We start from the raw sequence: 16201 nt of genomic DNA, 5'->3' as shown, positions 1-16201 counted from the left end.
ACAATCTGAAAAATAGAAATCAATAGAATTAGGAGATGCTCAAAGTCTCATCAATTATTTCAAGTGCAAGCAATCAGAAAATCCAACGTTTTTTTTATACAGTTCAAGTTGATGATCAAAATCGAATGACTAATTTTTTTTTTTGGAAAGATGGTTCCTCTAAATTGAATTATCAATATTTTGGAGATGTCGTTATATTTGATATCGCCTACCGGACAAATAAGTACAATATGATTCGGTTGCGCTCTTTTATTGAATGAAACAACAGTTTCTTTTGTGTGGTTTTTTGAAGCATTTTTGGAGGCGATAGGAAATAAAGCTCCTAGTACAATTTTCATCGACCAAGATAGTGCAATAGCAAATGCTCAGGGACGGATGCACATTCAAGGGTGTGGGGGGCAATTGCCCCCACTGAATTTTTTTTTTTATAGTATTTTACCTTTATAATTTAGTCATTTTCAGTAATATACCCATGAAATATTACATTTGCCTCCACAAAATTACTAAAAAAAATGCACTAATGCCCCCACAAAATTCATTTTTGCCCCCACTTACCTTACATCCTGCCTCCGTCCCTGCAAATGCTATACGTAAGGTGTTACCTAACACGTGACATCGCCTATGCATATGGCATATCATGAAAAATGCAGCTCAAAATATTTCTACTTTGTTTGCAAATCCAAGGTTTAAGGATAAGTTGACAAAAGCTCTTTTATGGTTGTGAAACGGAAGAAGAATTCGAGTCCATTTGGGGAAAGATAAATGAGGAGCATGACATTGTAAGGAATAAATGGTTGAGTAAATTGTATAACATTCGTGAGAAGTGGTGCCAAATTTTTAGTTGTGACACATTCTCGACCAATATTTTATCAACACAAAAAAGTGAAAGTACAAATAATATCTTTCAACATATTGCTTGCAAGTCCATGATTTTTACTGAATTTGTGCAGCATTATAATGAAAGTGCAAGTCGAATGCGTGAAATTGAAGTGGCTGATGATTTTACATGTGCTAGAGGTAAGCCTCCCTTCCTAATACTAAATATTTGTACTTTACTCCATGCAGCTCAAATGTATACACATAAGATTTTTAAAATGTTTCAAGCAGAGTTCTTAAAAGTTTTAAATGAACAAATTATTCGTGTTGATTCTGTTGGGGAACTTCTCATTTACACTTTGAAAGGCATGGGTTGCAATAGAGAACATACGGTAGAATTTCACTATTCTAATCTCACTGTTTTGTGTAGTTGTAAAATGTTTGAATCTTTGGGCTTGTTGTGTCGACATGGTTTAAAGATATTGAATCATAATGCCATCCAAAATATTCCAAGAGATTATATATTGAAGAGGTGGACAAAAGGTGTAAAGGAAGTGACTATCATTGATGAATATGGTGAGATATCCCAGAATGCAGTAACATCGTCAAAGACAATCTTTTTGAACAAGCTCATGTGCAAAGCTTTTAGTGTTATAAGTTTAAGTGCATATGATGACGAAACATTTATGGTTGCAAATGGCCATCTAAACCAAATTCTACAATAAGTTAGAAATATTAAATCAAGGAATGTGATGGATGGTTGTGATTTTGATAGAGTTGATGTTGCAAATGAAGCAAATGGCTCAATCGGTGAAAATATGGTGTTGGATCCTCCCCGTATGAGGCTAAAAGGGGTAGCATATGGTAGAATTAAGGGCTGCTTGGAGAAGCGAAAGAAAAAACCAAAAAAAAAAGGATAACAACATCTGTAAGAGAAGATTTAAGGGTTTCTTGCTCTCAACAAATGGTATCTAACTCCCATAATCAGGTAGATATAATACAAGGTGTATGTGTAGTCATTCATATAGAGGTTATCTTATAATTGTTATTTATTTAAAAGGTTTGTTACAATATTCCATATAGGTTTTTGGATATCATAAAAGTCTTTTTGTAAGCTTTCAACAAATGCAACCTTTTTTGCTAAATCAAGCAAGTCACAATTCTGATAAATTTAATCAGGTATGAACATTTCATTTTCATTTTAAACATGAATAAATGTTTAAATTATCCTTTATATCCTAACTTTTATGTTTTGTATTTGCTTTAGTATTTTTGTAGTTGTTTGAGAAATGAGACCATGGAAATTGTGAGACTTCCTAAGAGAGCTATATGACCATTTTCTCTGTTCGTCTTGATAATTTTGTCATTTTTCTATTCTGATGAAAAAAAGAGAGTACATTTTGCTCTTGATTTTTGTAATGGAAGATGAATCCCAAACTGATGTACAATATTATTTTTATTAAAGCTTTCGTTATTGTTAATTTCGATTTAGTGGATTGTTTTTCCTCTTCTGGGTTCATGTTTCAGTGAATTATTTCTGGGATGTGTTCTACATATCATCCTTACATGATAAACAAGTTCATAACAATAGAATATAAAATATAAGGTTGATCCAAAATTCAGGAGTATTGACAGAGCAGGGGTTTTAAAGTTGGAGCGGCAATCAAATTCACTATCTTCTGAATTTTTCATTCTGCATCCTGAATATTTTTAAACAAATACAGAGTAATAATAATTGTTTTCTTAAAAAAAATGTGATGTTTTTAATTAGATTTGGCATAATCTTCATAAGTTTGATCAATTTTGCTGATTTATGCAAATTCATTTCAGAATATGTTCAAACTGATAGATGATAGTGAACCTTTTCCCTCAAAAAATTTTAAAAAATGAATATTGCATTTTGGGTAGTAAAAGCAATGATCTATCGACAACATCAATGATGTATTGTTACATTCACCCAATAAAATTTATTGCCTTGTAAAGAAGCATAAAACCTTAAAACTCATACAAAAAAAAAGGTCATACAGTACCACAGAAAAAAAAAAAAAAAAACAACAACAACTAGATCACCCACTTACGTTTGCAGCAACAAAAAAAGAAAGGGTATGTCATCCCTTTGGTTACACCATGTAAAGGAAACCCAAACAACCCAACATCCATCTGTCTACACGATTCAATCATTCTTCGAAAATTTCGAATCAAACATCGAGGCTTCAGAGCACCAATTTTTTTTTCTTGGATGTGTAGAATATAAATCTCCAACGAGAACCCATCTCAGCCCTAGTTGTTGTTGGAGATTTGTAAGATAGTTTCATTGACGAGCTCGAATACCATTCGTGCATAAAGAATATAAATCTATAAAATACCATTATGGAGAATTGAATTCTGACGACATAACTAATCCGGAACTCAGATTTCTCAATCACTTCCACCCCAAAACCATCCCTGTTTCCACTGTGACCCGCTCTCTTCAATCATTCACAAAGTATTATATAGGAACTTATTTTGAATAAAACTTTAAGATAAATGGAGAGAGGTTTGAATTCTTGAAATTTGAATTGTTGAATTAGAGAAACGTGGTTAGAAAGAAACAATTTCTAGAAAGTTGCACACATAAAACAAGAAGGGAACAAAACCTAAAGAAGGAGAAATTATTGACTGCAATGGAGGTTCCACGTCAATTTGCTGACATGGCATCACAAGCCAATATAATTTAGTCTTTTTTGCACAGTTGTATTCCTCGTAATGTTCATTTTCTCTCACTATATCCAAGTCACTACATCCAAGTTGTAGACCCAAAACCAACGCCGGCGTCAATTTTCGCCGACGAGTCTCTGCTCACCGTCGTGGCCTTCCTCTTCAGATCTACGCTGAAGATTAAAAGCAGCTTGCTTGTGTTGGACGGCGTGTTGGCCTGTAATTCTTGGTCGCCGTCCATCTCCACTATCGTCCTCATTCGAGCCATCCACAGTCGCCATCATCCGTGTCGTAAAGATCCTTGTTCGCCGGCCGCCATTCAGTCCGCCGCTTCACCTCCGACCTTGCCCACCGTTCTATTGTCCGGCCCCTATTTGACCCTCAATCTTGTCGTCGTCGGTGACTTGATTTTCTCTCTGCTCAGTTCTTTTTCGGTGACCTGTCCATCTCTTTGCCGGATCTCTTTTATACGCGTTCTGTTCCATGCCCTGCACATTTCTCTTACCAAAAAAGCCATGCCCTCTCCCACCAAACCCACCGTTGCTGCCATAACCACCTAGAAAGCCGACGCCTTTAACTGTCTGATCTGTTCGCAGTGTCGAGGTCGTTGCCGAAGACAAAGACGAAACCCATCCCTGTAATTTTTGGATCCATTATCGATACCCATGTCGTCGCTGGCACTGGTTCTCCGGAACTTCACCTTCGGCTGCGCTCACTCCGCCCTTATCGAGCCCATCGACGTTGTCGGGTTCAGCCGAGGATTCCTCTCCTTGCTGGCTCAGCTCTCCACATTCTCTCCTCAATTGCCGGCGTCGGGGAGTGAAGGGGAAGAAGGGGAATTTTGGGTCGACTTTGATGTAGTGAGAGAAAGCGAACATTGCGAGGAATACATCTGTGCAAAAAGACTCAATTTTATTGGCTTGTGATGCTATGTTAGCAAAGTAACGTGGAACCTCCGTTGGTGTTAATAATTTATCATTTCTCCCAAAAAATAGAGAAAATTTATGTTTTTCTCCGTCAAATTCTTCACCCATCTGCGCTGATGTGGCAAATTGAATATAAAAATAATTTTTTTATTACAATTGGCTAGAATTAATTGGTGAGATATCCCAGAATGCAGCAACGTCGTCAAAGACAATCTTCTTGAACAAGCTCATGTGTAAAGCTTTTAGTGTTATGAGTTTAAGTGCATATGATGATGAAACATTTATATTTGCAAATGGCCATCTAGACCAAATTGTAGAAGAAGTTAGAAATATTAAATCAAGGAATGTGATGGATGGTTGTGATTCTGATAGAGTTGATGTTGCAAATGAAGTAAATAGCTCAATTGATGAAAATGTGGTGTTGAATCCTCCCTGTATGAGGCCAAAAGGGGTACATATGGTAGAATTAAGGGCTGCTTGGAGAAGCCAAAAAAAAAGGCAAAAAAATGGATAACAACATCTGTAAGAGAAGATTTAAGGGTTTCTTGATCTCAACCAATGGTATCTAACTCCCATAATCAGGTAGATATAATACAAGGTGTATGTGTAGTCATTCATATAGAGGTTATCTTATAATTGTTATTTATTTAAAAGGTTTGTTACAATATTCTATACAGGTTTTTGGATATCATAAAAGTCCTTTTGTAAGCTTTCAACAAATGCAACCTTTTTTGCCAAATCAAGCAAGTCACAATTCTGATAACTTTAATTAGGTATGAACATTTCACTTTCATTTTAAACATGAATAAATGTTTAAATTATGTTTAAGTTATCTTTTATATCCTAACTTTTATGTTTTGTATTTGTTTTGTTATTTTTTTAGATGTCTGAGAAATGAGACCATGGAAATTGTGGGACTTCCTAAGAAAGCTATATGACCATTTTCTTTGTTTGTTATGATAATTTTGTCCTTTTCTATTCTAATGGAAAAAAAAAAAGTACATTTTGCTCTTGATTTTTGTAATGGAAGATGAATCCCAAACTGATATACAATATTATTTTTATTAAAGCTTTTGTTATTGGTTAATTTCGATTTAGTGGATTGTTTTTCCTTTTCTGGGTTCATGTTTCAGTGAATTATTTCTGGGATGCGTTCTACATATCATCCTTACATGATAAACAATCACAAGTTTATAACAGTAGAATATAAAGTGTAAGGTTGATCCAAAATTTAGGAGTATTGACAGAGCAGGGGTTTTAAAGTTAGAGGCAATCAAATTCAGCATCTTTCGAATTTTTCATTTTGCATCCTGAATATTTTTAAACAAATACAGAGTAATAATAATTGTTTTCTTAAAAAAAAAAAATGTGGTGTTTTTAATTAGATATGGCATAATCTTCATAAGTTTGATCAATTCTGCTGATTTATGCAAATTCATTTCAGTATATGTTCAAACTGATAGATGATAGTGAACCTTTTCCCTCAGAAAGTTTTAAAAAACGAATATTGCATTTTGGGTAGTAAAAACAATGATCTACCGACAACATCAATGATGTATTGTTACATTCACCGAATAAAATTTATTGCCTTGTAAAGAAGCATAAAACCTTAAAACTCATACAAAAAAAAAATGTCAAACAGTACCACAGAAAAAAAAAACCACATCACCCACTTACGTTTGTAGCAACAAAAAAAGAAAGGGTATGTCATCCCTTTGGTTACACCATGTAAAGGAAACCCAAATTAACAACCCAACATCCATCTGTCTACACGATTCAATCATTCTTCGAAAATTTCGAAGCATATATCGAGGCTTAAGAGCACCAATTTTTTTTTTCTTGGATGTGGAGAATATAAATCTCCAACGAGAACCCATCTCTGCCTTAGTTGTTGTTGGGGATTTGTAAGATAGTTTCGTTGACGAGCTCGAATACCATTCGTACATAAAGAATAAAAATCTATAAAATACCATTATGGAGAATTGAATTCTTGACGACACAAGTAATCTGGAACTCAGATTTCTCAATCACTTCCACCCTAAAACCATCCATTTTTCTACTGTGACCCGCTCTCTTCAATCATTCACAAAGCATTATCTAGGAACTTATTTTGAATAAAAATTTAAGATAAATGGAGAGAGGTTTGAATTCTTGAAATTCGAATTGTTGAATTAGGGAAAAGTGGTTAGAAAGAAACAATTTCTGAAAAGTTGCACACATAAAACGAGAAGGGAACGAAACCTAAAGAAGGAGAAATTATTGACTGCAACGGAGGTTCCACGTCAATTTGCTGACATGGCATCACAAGCCAATAGAATTTAGTCTTTTTTGCACAGTTGTATTCCTCGTAATGTTCGCTTTCTCTCACTACATCCAAGTTATAGACCCAAAACCAACGCCGGCGTTAATTTTCACCGACGGGTCTCTCCTCACCGTCGTGGCGTTCCTCTTCAAATTTGCGCTGAAGATTGAAAGCAGCTTGCTTGTGTTGGACGGCGTGTTAGACTGCAATTCTTGGTCGCCGTCCATCTCCACTGTCGCCCTCATCCGAGCCATCCACAATCGCTATCATCCGTGTCGCAGAGTTCCTTGTTCGCCGACTGCCGTTCAGTCCGCCGCTTCACCTCCGACCTTGCCCATCGTTCTGTTATCCGGCCCCTGTTTGACCCTCAGTCTTGTCGTCGTTGGCGACTTGATTTTCTCTCTGCTCAGTTCTTCTCCGGTGACCTGTCCATCTATTTACCGAATCTCTCCCATACGCGTTCTGTTCCATGCCCTGCACATTTCTCTTACCAAAAAAGCCACACCCTCTCCCACCATTGTTGCCATAACCACCTAGAAAGTCGTCGCCTTTAACTGTCTGATCTGTTCGCAGCGTCGAGGTCGTTGCTGAAGACAAAGACGAGACCCATCCTTGTAATTTTCGGATTCTTTATCGATACCCATGTCGTTGCCGACGCTGGTTCTCTAGAATTTCACCTTCGGCTGTGCTCACTCCGCCCTCACCGAGCCCATCGGCGTTGTCAGGTTCAGCCGAGGATTCCTCTCTTTGTCGACTCAGCTCTCCACGTTCTCTCCTCAATTGCCGGCACCGGGGAGTGAAGGGGGAGAAGGGGAATTTTGGGTTGACTTGGATGTAGTGAGAGAAAGGGAACATTGCGAGGAATACATCTGTGGAAAAAGACTCAATTCTATTGGCTTGTGATGCGAAAAAACCCAATTCTATTGGTTTGTGATGCTATGTTAGCAAAGTAACGTGGAACTCCCATTACTGTCAATAATTTCTCCTTTTTCCCAAAGAAGAGAGAGAAAAATTCTGTTTTTCTCCGTCAATTTCTTCACCCATCTGCGCTGATGTGGCAAATTGAATATAAAAATAATTTTTTATTATAGCTGTCAAGAAAAAATTGGTGTAGTCCACCAACTCAACTTGCTGAGGTGTATGGACTTGGTCCGTACAATAATTTCTCCTGTAATTGCTCTCGAAATGGGGCCTCACATCAGCTATGACGGAAGGCGACTATAAGTCTAATTTTCAACTTGAGCCCTGAATTTACGCTAGTGTCATAATTGAGGATACAAAGCATAATGGTGTTCTCAGAATGAGCACATCTCTGCATGTCGTGTTCCTCAATCATCAAATTTTGTGGCACATAGTAAGCTTTGCAGCACAGGCAGGCTGCTTTGCATGGCCATCGCTTTTCTGGTTACGCCAACTTTATATACGATTGCATAAAATTAAAGTCTTAAAGTTAAAATTTCATACTGAACATAGATAAATGTAACTCTTGTGAGATATAATATTTCATTTGCCTAAAGAGTTGGAGCTACTCTAAGAAACATGTTGTGATTGTTTATTTATGAAAAGTAACATCAAAAGCGAACACAGATTCTAATTCATCTCCTCAGCTTGAGAAGCAAATTTCAATGAGAAATGCTAAATGACCCGACTACTGTTCACCCGACTTTAACCGACAACCACTTGTCAAATGTTAATTGGTACAACTAGGCAGACAACTTTACTCTCTCTCATCTCTTTCAATCTTCTCATCTTTCTCCCTTCTCTCTCCTGCGGCGCCTCTCATGTCTCTGCCTTCACAATCCAGATGAGTCCGAGCTTCACGCCGAGGATTGCGCCAAAAGGACGACATGGGTTGATCCCAGAGGCCAGAGCTTTGTCCAATTCTTCTCTCTCTCACCTGTCCTTTCTTCGTTCTCTATCTTCCTCCTCTTATTGCCCCCAACCACAGCCGCCACTAATTCCACCAAACCACCCCAAACAGTATTTTTCTCAAGGAGACCACTGAAAGCCTCAAACAACTAAACTCACTCCCCCAGGAAAAATGGTCTTTGGAATTGGAGCTAACACGGTCTGAAACGGAAAAGGGGGTTTTGCAGGGCGAGTTGACTCAGTTGCAGGACGATATAGCACGACCGGAGTTGGAGAGGAACTTGGTTTCTGAATTTATTTCTGTGCATGTCAATCAACAAGTTGAAGTGATTACGGAGGAGAGAAATGGGTTTGTGAGTGAGAGAGCAGAGAGTGAGGGGAGATTGCAGAAACTAAAGAGAGAAATGAGGGAAGTTGTGAGGGAGAAGAGTGAGATTGAGAAGGGGAAGAGAGAGAGAGTCTGAAATTGGGTGTTGGAGAAGAAATTGAGCTAGCTTCTTGTTGAAATTGATGTTCAAATTGAGGAAACAAATGGGTTGAAAGCAAAAGGCAAATCGTCGGGGCCTCGCCGGTGATGAAGCTGATGAACTCCGGCTAGCATTCTTGCACCGTCTCCTTCGCGTCCTTTAAGATCTTCGCATTCGCCGGCAGCGCCTTCATGATCCGGCTCACGTTCTCGCTGAAGCTAAAACCAAACCCAGCAAGTGGTAATCAAAGCAATCCAAAGAATCCATCGTCTCCGTTTGGGCAGTATATGATTTCAGTTAGATATATGTGTGTATGGGCCTGTGTATATAAATATATGTATGTATATAAAACACAGAAGAAATAGAGGGAGAAAAGATGTGGTGGTTATGGAACCCAAGGGGTGATACTATGTGGAGAGAGATGGCGGCGGCCTGTGGTGGAGGAGAAGTGATGGCGGCGGCGGCGGTTGTGGTTGAGAAGTGGTAGCGATATAAGGAGGGAGATGATGGCGGTGATTTTGGTTGAGGAGAGATGGCGGCGAGGGCTATGGATGAGTCGGAGAGAAGATGGCAACGTGGACAGCCACATAGATGAGTCGGTAGATGTCAGGTGCAATACAGTCAGGTCATGTAGCACCGTTCAATTTCAATTCAAAATAAGCTTTTTCATTTGCATCAATGGTTAACATCAATTGCACAAGGGTGATACTTGTTATTTTACGCAAGAATGACATACATATTTAATTATATATATATATACATACACTTAGAATATATATATATTTTTTTTCAAGACAAGTGTTTGAAGTTAGATTAACCGAATGAAAAGAGTCGAGTCATGACACTCTAAAATTCTCGAAAACACTAAGACATTAAACCATCAAGACATTGCACATAAACTTAGAATAATGATGTATAAATTGAGTCATTAGATAAATCTAAACTTATTTTGTGTGATGTAATTTTCCGAATGCTATATAATTTGGTCTACTGAGAAATTAAATTATTAATCTCGTGGTCTAATTTAATTAAAAAATTAAATTCATAAATATTTAATAAAAATATTACATATGTATCCAATTAAAATATGCCATTTAACGAATTAGGTTCCACTTAAATATAATAATAATAATTAAAAAAAAAAAAAAACATTGTATTCTGACTAAGTGAACAAACAACATAATATACTTGGCTCACCGAACTGTGCTACAGGTATCCATAACTTCTCCTACGGAGGGGAACCATCACACTCAAATAACGACAAGCCATGATATATAATATATATACACACATACATATACATATAGAGAGAGAAAGTGCTTAAACAGCACATATATAAAGAGGGAGAAATTGCCGCAATAAACCAGGATTCAAAGTTCAAACAAACAGAAACAGATCCGTAATACGCTTTGGTGGACATGGAGAGAACAAGCAGCAAGAAAGGAGACGAAACGGCCGAAGAAAAAGGCACCGTCGTGGAGCCTACGAAGACGAAGAAGGTGGAAGAAGACGATGACGCGATCGACTCGATCGAGCGGATCTTCGAGTGCAAGGAGGTACCGCCATGGCAGAGCCAGCTGACGGTGCGAGCCTTCATGGTGAGCATATTGTTGGGAGTTCTCTTCACCTTCATCGTGATGAAGCTCAATCTCACCACCGGTATCATCCCGTCGCTCAACGTCTCGGCCGGTCTGTTAGGGTTCTTCTTCGTCAAGACGTGGACGAAGCTTCTCCAGAAATCTGGACTCCTGAAGCAGCCTTTCACCAGGCAGGAGAACACCGTCATTCAGACCTGCGTCGTCGCCACCTCCGGCATCGCCTTCAGCGGTACTCGCTCTCTCTCTCTCTCTCTAGACTTGCCTGACATACATTTCTCGCCGATTGCCTGTTGCTAATCCTACAATTGGAAAGAAAGAGTAGAGTAGGGTGTAGTAAAAGAATTGGGGTTTATATTTAGATTCTCTTCATGAGAGAGAACCAAAATAGGCAAGAATAGGCTTATGATCGTCTTCGTCTGCAAAAAGTGGTGCGAAGTGCGATTAAAAATTGGATCATGACTCCATTTCGGATATCCTCTAACAGTTACTCGCTGGACTTTGAAACTTAGCAAGTCTAAGGTCTGAGATTCGAGTCTCCTTGATATTTTTTGTGGCTAGCCTCCGCTGCCTCTGTAATGACTTACTTGGCCCAAGTGAGAAGGCACCCTTTCGAATATTGGGAGATTCTCTTCATGAGAGAGAACCAAAATAGGCAAGAATAGGCTTATGATCGTCTTCGTCTGCAAAAAGTGGTGCGAAGTGCGATTAAAAATTGGATCATGACTCCATTTCGGATATCCTCTAACAGTTTACTCGCTGGACTTTGAAACTTAGCAAGTCTAAGGTCTGAGATTTGAGTCTCCTTGATATTTTTTGTTGCTAGCCTCCGCTGCCTCTGTAATGACTTACTTGGCCCAAGTGAGAAGGCACCCTTTCGAATATTGGGAGATTAGCCGGGTTATTGGTGGGTTTAAAGTGTTCGTGCCATCCCGGATATCTCAAGTTAACTAAAAAAAATAAAAATTGGACCATGATCATTGATTTTGGACCATTTGATCGTACGTATAACATACCAAAATATATGTGTGTGTGCTTGTGTGTTTTTTTTTTTTTTTTTTACAATATTTATTGTTTATTTATATATATTATTTTGATGAACACTTGCAATCTTTCGGACAATTCAACAATCTACCGAAACAATAACAACTACTATCATTTTAGGCTTTGTTTTTGAGATTTGGAGGGATAGTGAGGGAAAAGAAAAAAAAATAGTTAGGTAGTACTATTTTATAATTTTAAAATTATTCTTAATAATTAAAAGAAAGAAATTATTATTTCTCTCCTTTAATTAAAAGTATATAATAGTAGTTTAGCTATTATTCATTTTTTTTTTTTTTTTTTTCTCTCATCTATCTCATTCAAATAAAAATTATATCATTTCTTTTTTCTTTTTCATTTTTTTTTTTTTGCCTTTTTATCTTTTCTATCTATTCAAAAAGATTATTGTCATCATTTTTTTTTCTTTTCTCTAGTAACTAATAACTAATGCTATCATTTTCTTTTTTTCCCTATGTTATGTATCCAAACGGGACCTGGAAGTTTTCCCAAATGTTGGTGTTATTAAAATGATTTTAAATTTTCATTTTTCTTTCAAAATTGTGGTTGATACTGACACAAAAGAAAAATGTTACCACATGAAATCCATATATATATATATATATATATATATATGTATGTATGTATGTATGTATGTATTTTCTGCTGTTGCCAATAATAGAGTCGAATTTTTTAAGAGCATCCCATAATCTCAACCATAAAAAAATATTAGTGCGTACAAGAAATCTATGAATTTTGTATTTTTTCCCCAACAGTCGTGTCAGATTTTTTTAGAGCATGTCATAATATCAACCATAGTAGAAAAATGTTACATGAAATCTATGAATTTATTATTTTACTTTACTTTTGTTGCCAATAGTGGAGTGAAATTTTTTTTATAGCATGGTATAATCCATCACTGACACATACAAACATTTTATTTCACAATCCCTTACTAATTACAGAACAATTATTTTTTGAATTTCTCACTCCCTGTCCCACACAGTTTAAGTGTCTCTACCAACTGAATTATCTGTTCAACCGCTATTATTGTGCATGCATTTATCTCTCTTTTCTGTTAATTGTTGTGAATTAATTCTATGAATCTAGACGGGACACATCTGTCTTGGTAGGATTTCATTTGGCACTTGGCAGTTAATGTCAAGTAGTTGGGACTGTTTGGATTAGAGTTATTAGAACCAAAATAAGCTTGTAAACCTACAAAAGCTGGTTAAATAAGTAGTATTAGGTTGACTATTAGTGGCTGATTACTGTTTTTGTTCCACAACAACTCATGGTTTTGCGGAAGGAACTTATCTCCTTAATGGTGGTGGGTCCCATAATATCCTATAATGATTTGCCACGTGTAACTAGTGGTGTTAATCTCACATCCTAAGATTCATTGGAAGTTCGGCCTTCCTACAATGGCCGAAACTGAAAATAGTGTCTTTATTTAATTGTTGATAACTTTGGGCTTTTATGCTTTTTCCAGAAAGTTGTAACGTAACGAGACTCTTGGGATAGTAAATGCAAGCCCCACGAGGTCTACCCTCATGTCAACAGCCCTAATAATAATTTTCTTATATATATATATTGTAAAAGCTATTTACTCATTTGAGCTTATTAGTAAAATCATGGTATTTTTGTAGTAATATAATATTTCTTAACTCCTAATTAATTATTGTTAAATATAATTCAAATGTTCTGATTCAAAAATAATACAAATATTATAACAAAAAATTAATTTTTAAATATCATTTCCTAGTGAATGGGCCCTTTTTGGCAAATGGATCTGACTATAGAGGCCTCATTTTTAAATGGACTTGGTTGGGCCACAAAGTGTAGATTTAGTTTTGATCCTGATTTTTTTCTCTAATTATTAGCATGTTTTTGTTGTTATGAGCAGGAGGTTTTGGTAGTTACCTTTTTGGCATGAGTGAGAAAATTGCTGAACAGTCAAGTGAAGCTAAGAATGCAGCGAATATCAAGAATCCAACTTTGGCATGGATGATTGGATTTCTTTTTGTTGTTAGCTTTCTCGGACTCTTTTCTGTGGTGCCTCTTCGGAGGGTAAGATTGTTTCTCTGAGCTATCCTCATGGACAAACAGTCCTGTTAATTTTGCCGCCCAATTTCATACTTCCAACATATACATTTATTTACATGTATAATCTGTTTCAGATAATGATAGTAGACTTCAAACTGACTTATCCAAGCGGCACTGCAACCGCTCACCTTATCAACAGCTTCCATACTCCTAAAGGAGCCAAGCTTGCAAAGTGAGTCTATGAATAAAAATATCCATTTTTACTCGTTCAATCTTGGAGACAAGTTTTCTTTTCGATCTGTTTACATCTCTCGGATCATTTTGTTACAGGAAACAAGTCAGAACTCTCGGCAGATTCTTCTCATTTAGCATCTTGTGGGGTTTCTTCCAGTGGTTCTACACTGGAGGGGAAAATTGTGGATTTGAATATTTTCCTTCACTTGGTCTCAAAGCCTACGAACAAAAGTACATATCTATTACCCTCCATTTTCACTAATTTCCTTCATACATATCCATTAGCTTGAGCAGCATATATACAACTAGCAGCAAGCTCATTGAGTTCTCTACGACTTAAGCTTAACGTTTTCTCTTTCTTGTTCAAGTGATCTGATCTTCTTTGTGTTTCGTTTTTGTTTTTCCCCCAATCAAAAAATCAGGTTTTATTTTAATTTCTCAGCAATGTATGTTGGTGTTGGGATGATCTGTCCATATCTAGTCAACGTATCGTTGCTAATTGGAGGAATTCTCTCATGGGGTATAATGTGGCCTCTTATAGAGACCCAGCAGGGCCATTGGTACCCTTCTGGCCTGGGGCAAAGTAATCTCCATGGGATACAGGGTTACCGGGTAAATTTCTTGTTCTTAAAGCCTAGGTACAAAAATTTGGACCTGCTCGCTTTCTAACCTATCCTTTCTCCTTCCTTTATTACAGGTCTTCATTGGCATATCCATGATCCTAGGTGATGGACTATACAACTTTGTCAAAGTCCTTTATATCACCATCTTTGGTTTATATAACCAAATGCGTCAAAAAGATTCAGGTGATGTCCTTCCAGTTGATGGTCGGTCTGCCCTAGCGAATTCTGTATCTTATGACGACCAACGACGGACCCAACTTTTCCTCAAGGACCAAATACCAACATGGCTTGCAGTTGCTGGCTATTTAATCATTGCTGTCATCTCTGCCGTTACAATTCCACATATCTTCCCCCCACTCAAGTGGTACTATATTGTGGTTATATATGTATGTGCACCCGTATTAGCCTTTTGCAATGCTTATGGATGTGGGCTGACTGATTGGTCCTTGGCATCCACCTACGGAAAGCTGGCAATCTTTGTAATCGGATCATGGGCAGGAGCCTCTGGTGGTGGAGTGCTCGCGGGATTAGCAGCTTGTGGGGTTATGATGAACATAGTCTCCACTGCATCTGACCTCACGCAGGATTTCAAGACAGGCTATATGACCCTGGCTTCACCAAGGTCCATGTTTGTGAGCCAAGCTATTGGTACTGCAATGGGCTGTGTTATTTCCCCTTGTGTGTTTTGGCTCTTCTACAAGGCATTCCCTGATATCGGTGTCCTTGGTACAGAATATCCTGCCCCTTATGCTACTGTTTACCGGAACATGGCAATCTTGGGGGTTGATGGGTTTTCAGCTTTGCCAAAGCACTGCCTTCAGCTTTGCTATTTGTTCTTTGGTGTGGCTATTGTTGTCAATGCAATCCGAGATGTTGTTGGAAAGAAGTGGGCTCAGTATATTCCTCTTCCTATGGCAATGGCAATACCATTCTACATTGGATCGTACTTTGCGATTGCTATGTGCATTGGGAGCTTCATACTCTTTGTTTGGAGGAAGATAGACAAGGCCAAGGCCGATGCATTCGGACCTGCTGTGGCTTCTGGTTTAATTTGTGGGGAGGGAATATGGACACTGCCTAGTTCCATTATCGCTTTGTTAGGTGTGAAACCACCCATCTGCATGAAGTTTCTGAGCAGTAAATATACTAGCAAGGTTGATAAATTCCTTAAAGAACTTAAATCTAAATCTAAGATTGGGTAGGCAAGTATATGGTGTCTTATTTCTTTTGTTCATCTTCAAACATGGATCTCATCATATCTATGTACATGTAGAATTATTCATGCATCTGTTGATGCTAGAAAGTAGAGTCAAAGTCCTATATGTGCAAAGTATTCATATATAATAAGATCCAAAATTTCAGCTTATAGGTGACTTGTGCAAAGGAACTCTACAGTCCTTAAGAGAGAAATGAATTTTAATCTGCTTCTATTTACAATCGAATTTCTGTTTTCGCAGGTCGTTGTATTTGATAGGCTTTTAAGAGTCTGGCATGTCTTTCTTGATCAACACAGGCTTCTTACAATCTTTTACTCTGAAGTCAAAACAACCCTCCTAGATGGCTAAAAAAAAATTCAGCTTGATTTTCA

General features: G+C 37.5%; 1 protein-coding gene across 1 annotated transcript; it reads left to right on the top strand.

The window, feature by feature from the left end:
- Positions 1-9939: 9939 nt before the first annotated feature.
- LOC132266452 (probable metal-nicotianamine transporter YSL7) lies at positions 9940-15971 on the top strand. The gene is made up of 6 exons (XM_059767328.1): positions 9940-10904; positions 13617-13780; positions 13891-13988; positions 14087-14221; positions 14413-14602; positions 14688-15971. Exons 1-6 carry the CDS (start codon positions 10496-10498, stop codon positions 15813-15815), a joined length of 2124 nt encoding a protein of 707 aa, XP_059623311.1. The 5' UTR covers positions 9940-10495; the 3' UTR covers positions 15816-15971.
- Positions 15972-16201: the final 230 nt, after the last annotated feature.

The sequence above is a fragment of the Cornus florida genome, unplaced genomic scaffold (assembly GCF_030987335.1).
Source record: "Cornus florida cultivar Cherokee Brave unplaced genomic scaffold, ASM3098733v1 CherokeeBrave_3.0.0_Hap2_Chr07, whole genome shotgun sequence".
Taxonomy (NCBI): Eukaryota; Viridiplantae; Streptophyta; class Magnoliopsida; order Cornales; family Cornaceae; genus Cornus; species Cornus florida.
The sequence above is the reverse complement of the archived record's forward strand: the minus strand, read 5'-3'. Positions and strand labels throughout refer to the sequence as shown.

What these genes read in the sequence shown, in the direction of transcription:
- LOC132266452 (XM_059767328.1), top strand. Translation starts at nt 10,496, where the DNA reads ATGGAGAGAACAAGCAGCAAGAAAGGAGACGAAACGGCCGAAGAAAAA. An exon ending in CTGTGGTGCCTCTTCGGAGG is followed by an intron (nt 13,781 to 13,890) that starts GTAAGATTGTTT and finishes AATCTGTTTCAG; the next exon opens with ATAATGATAGTAGACTTCAA. An exon ending in AAAGGAGCCAAGCTTGCAAA is followed by an intron (nt 13,989 to 14,086) that starts GTGAGTCTATGA and finishes ATTTTGTTACAG; the next exon opens with GAAACAAGTCAGAACTCTCG.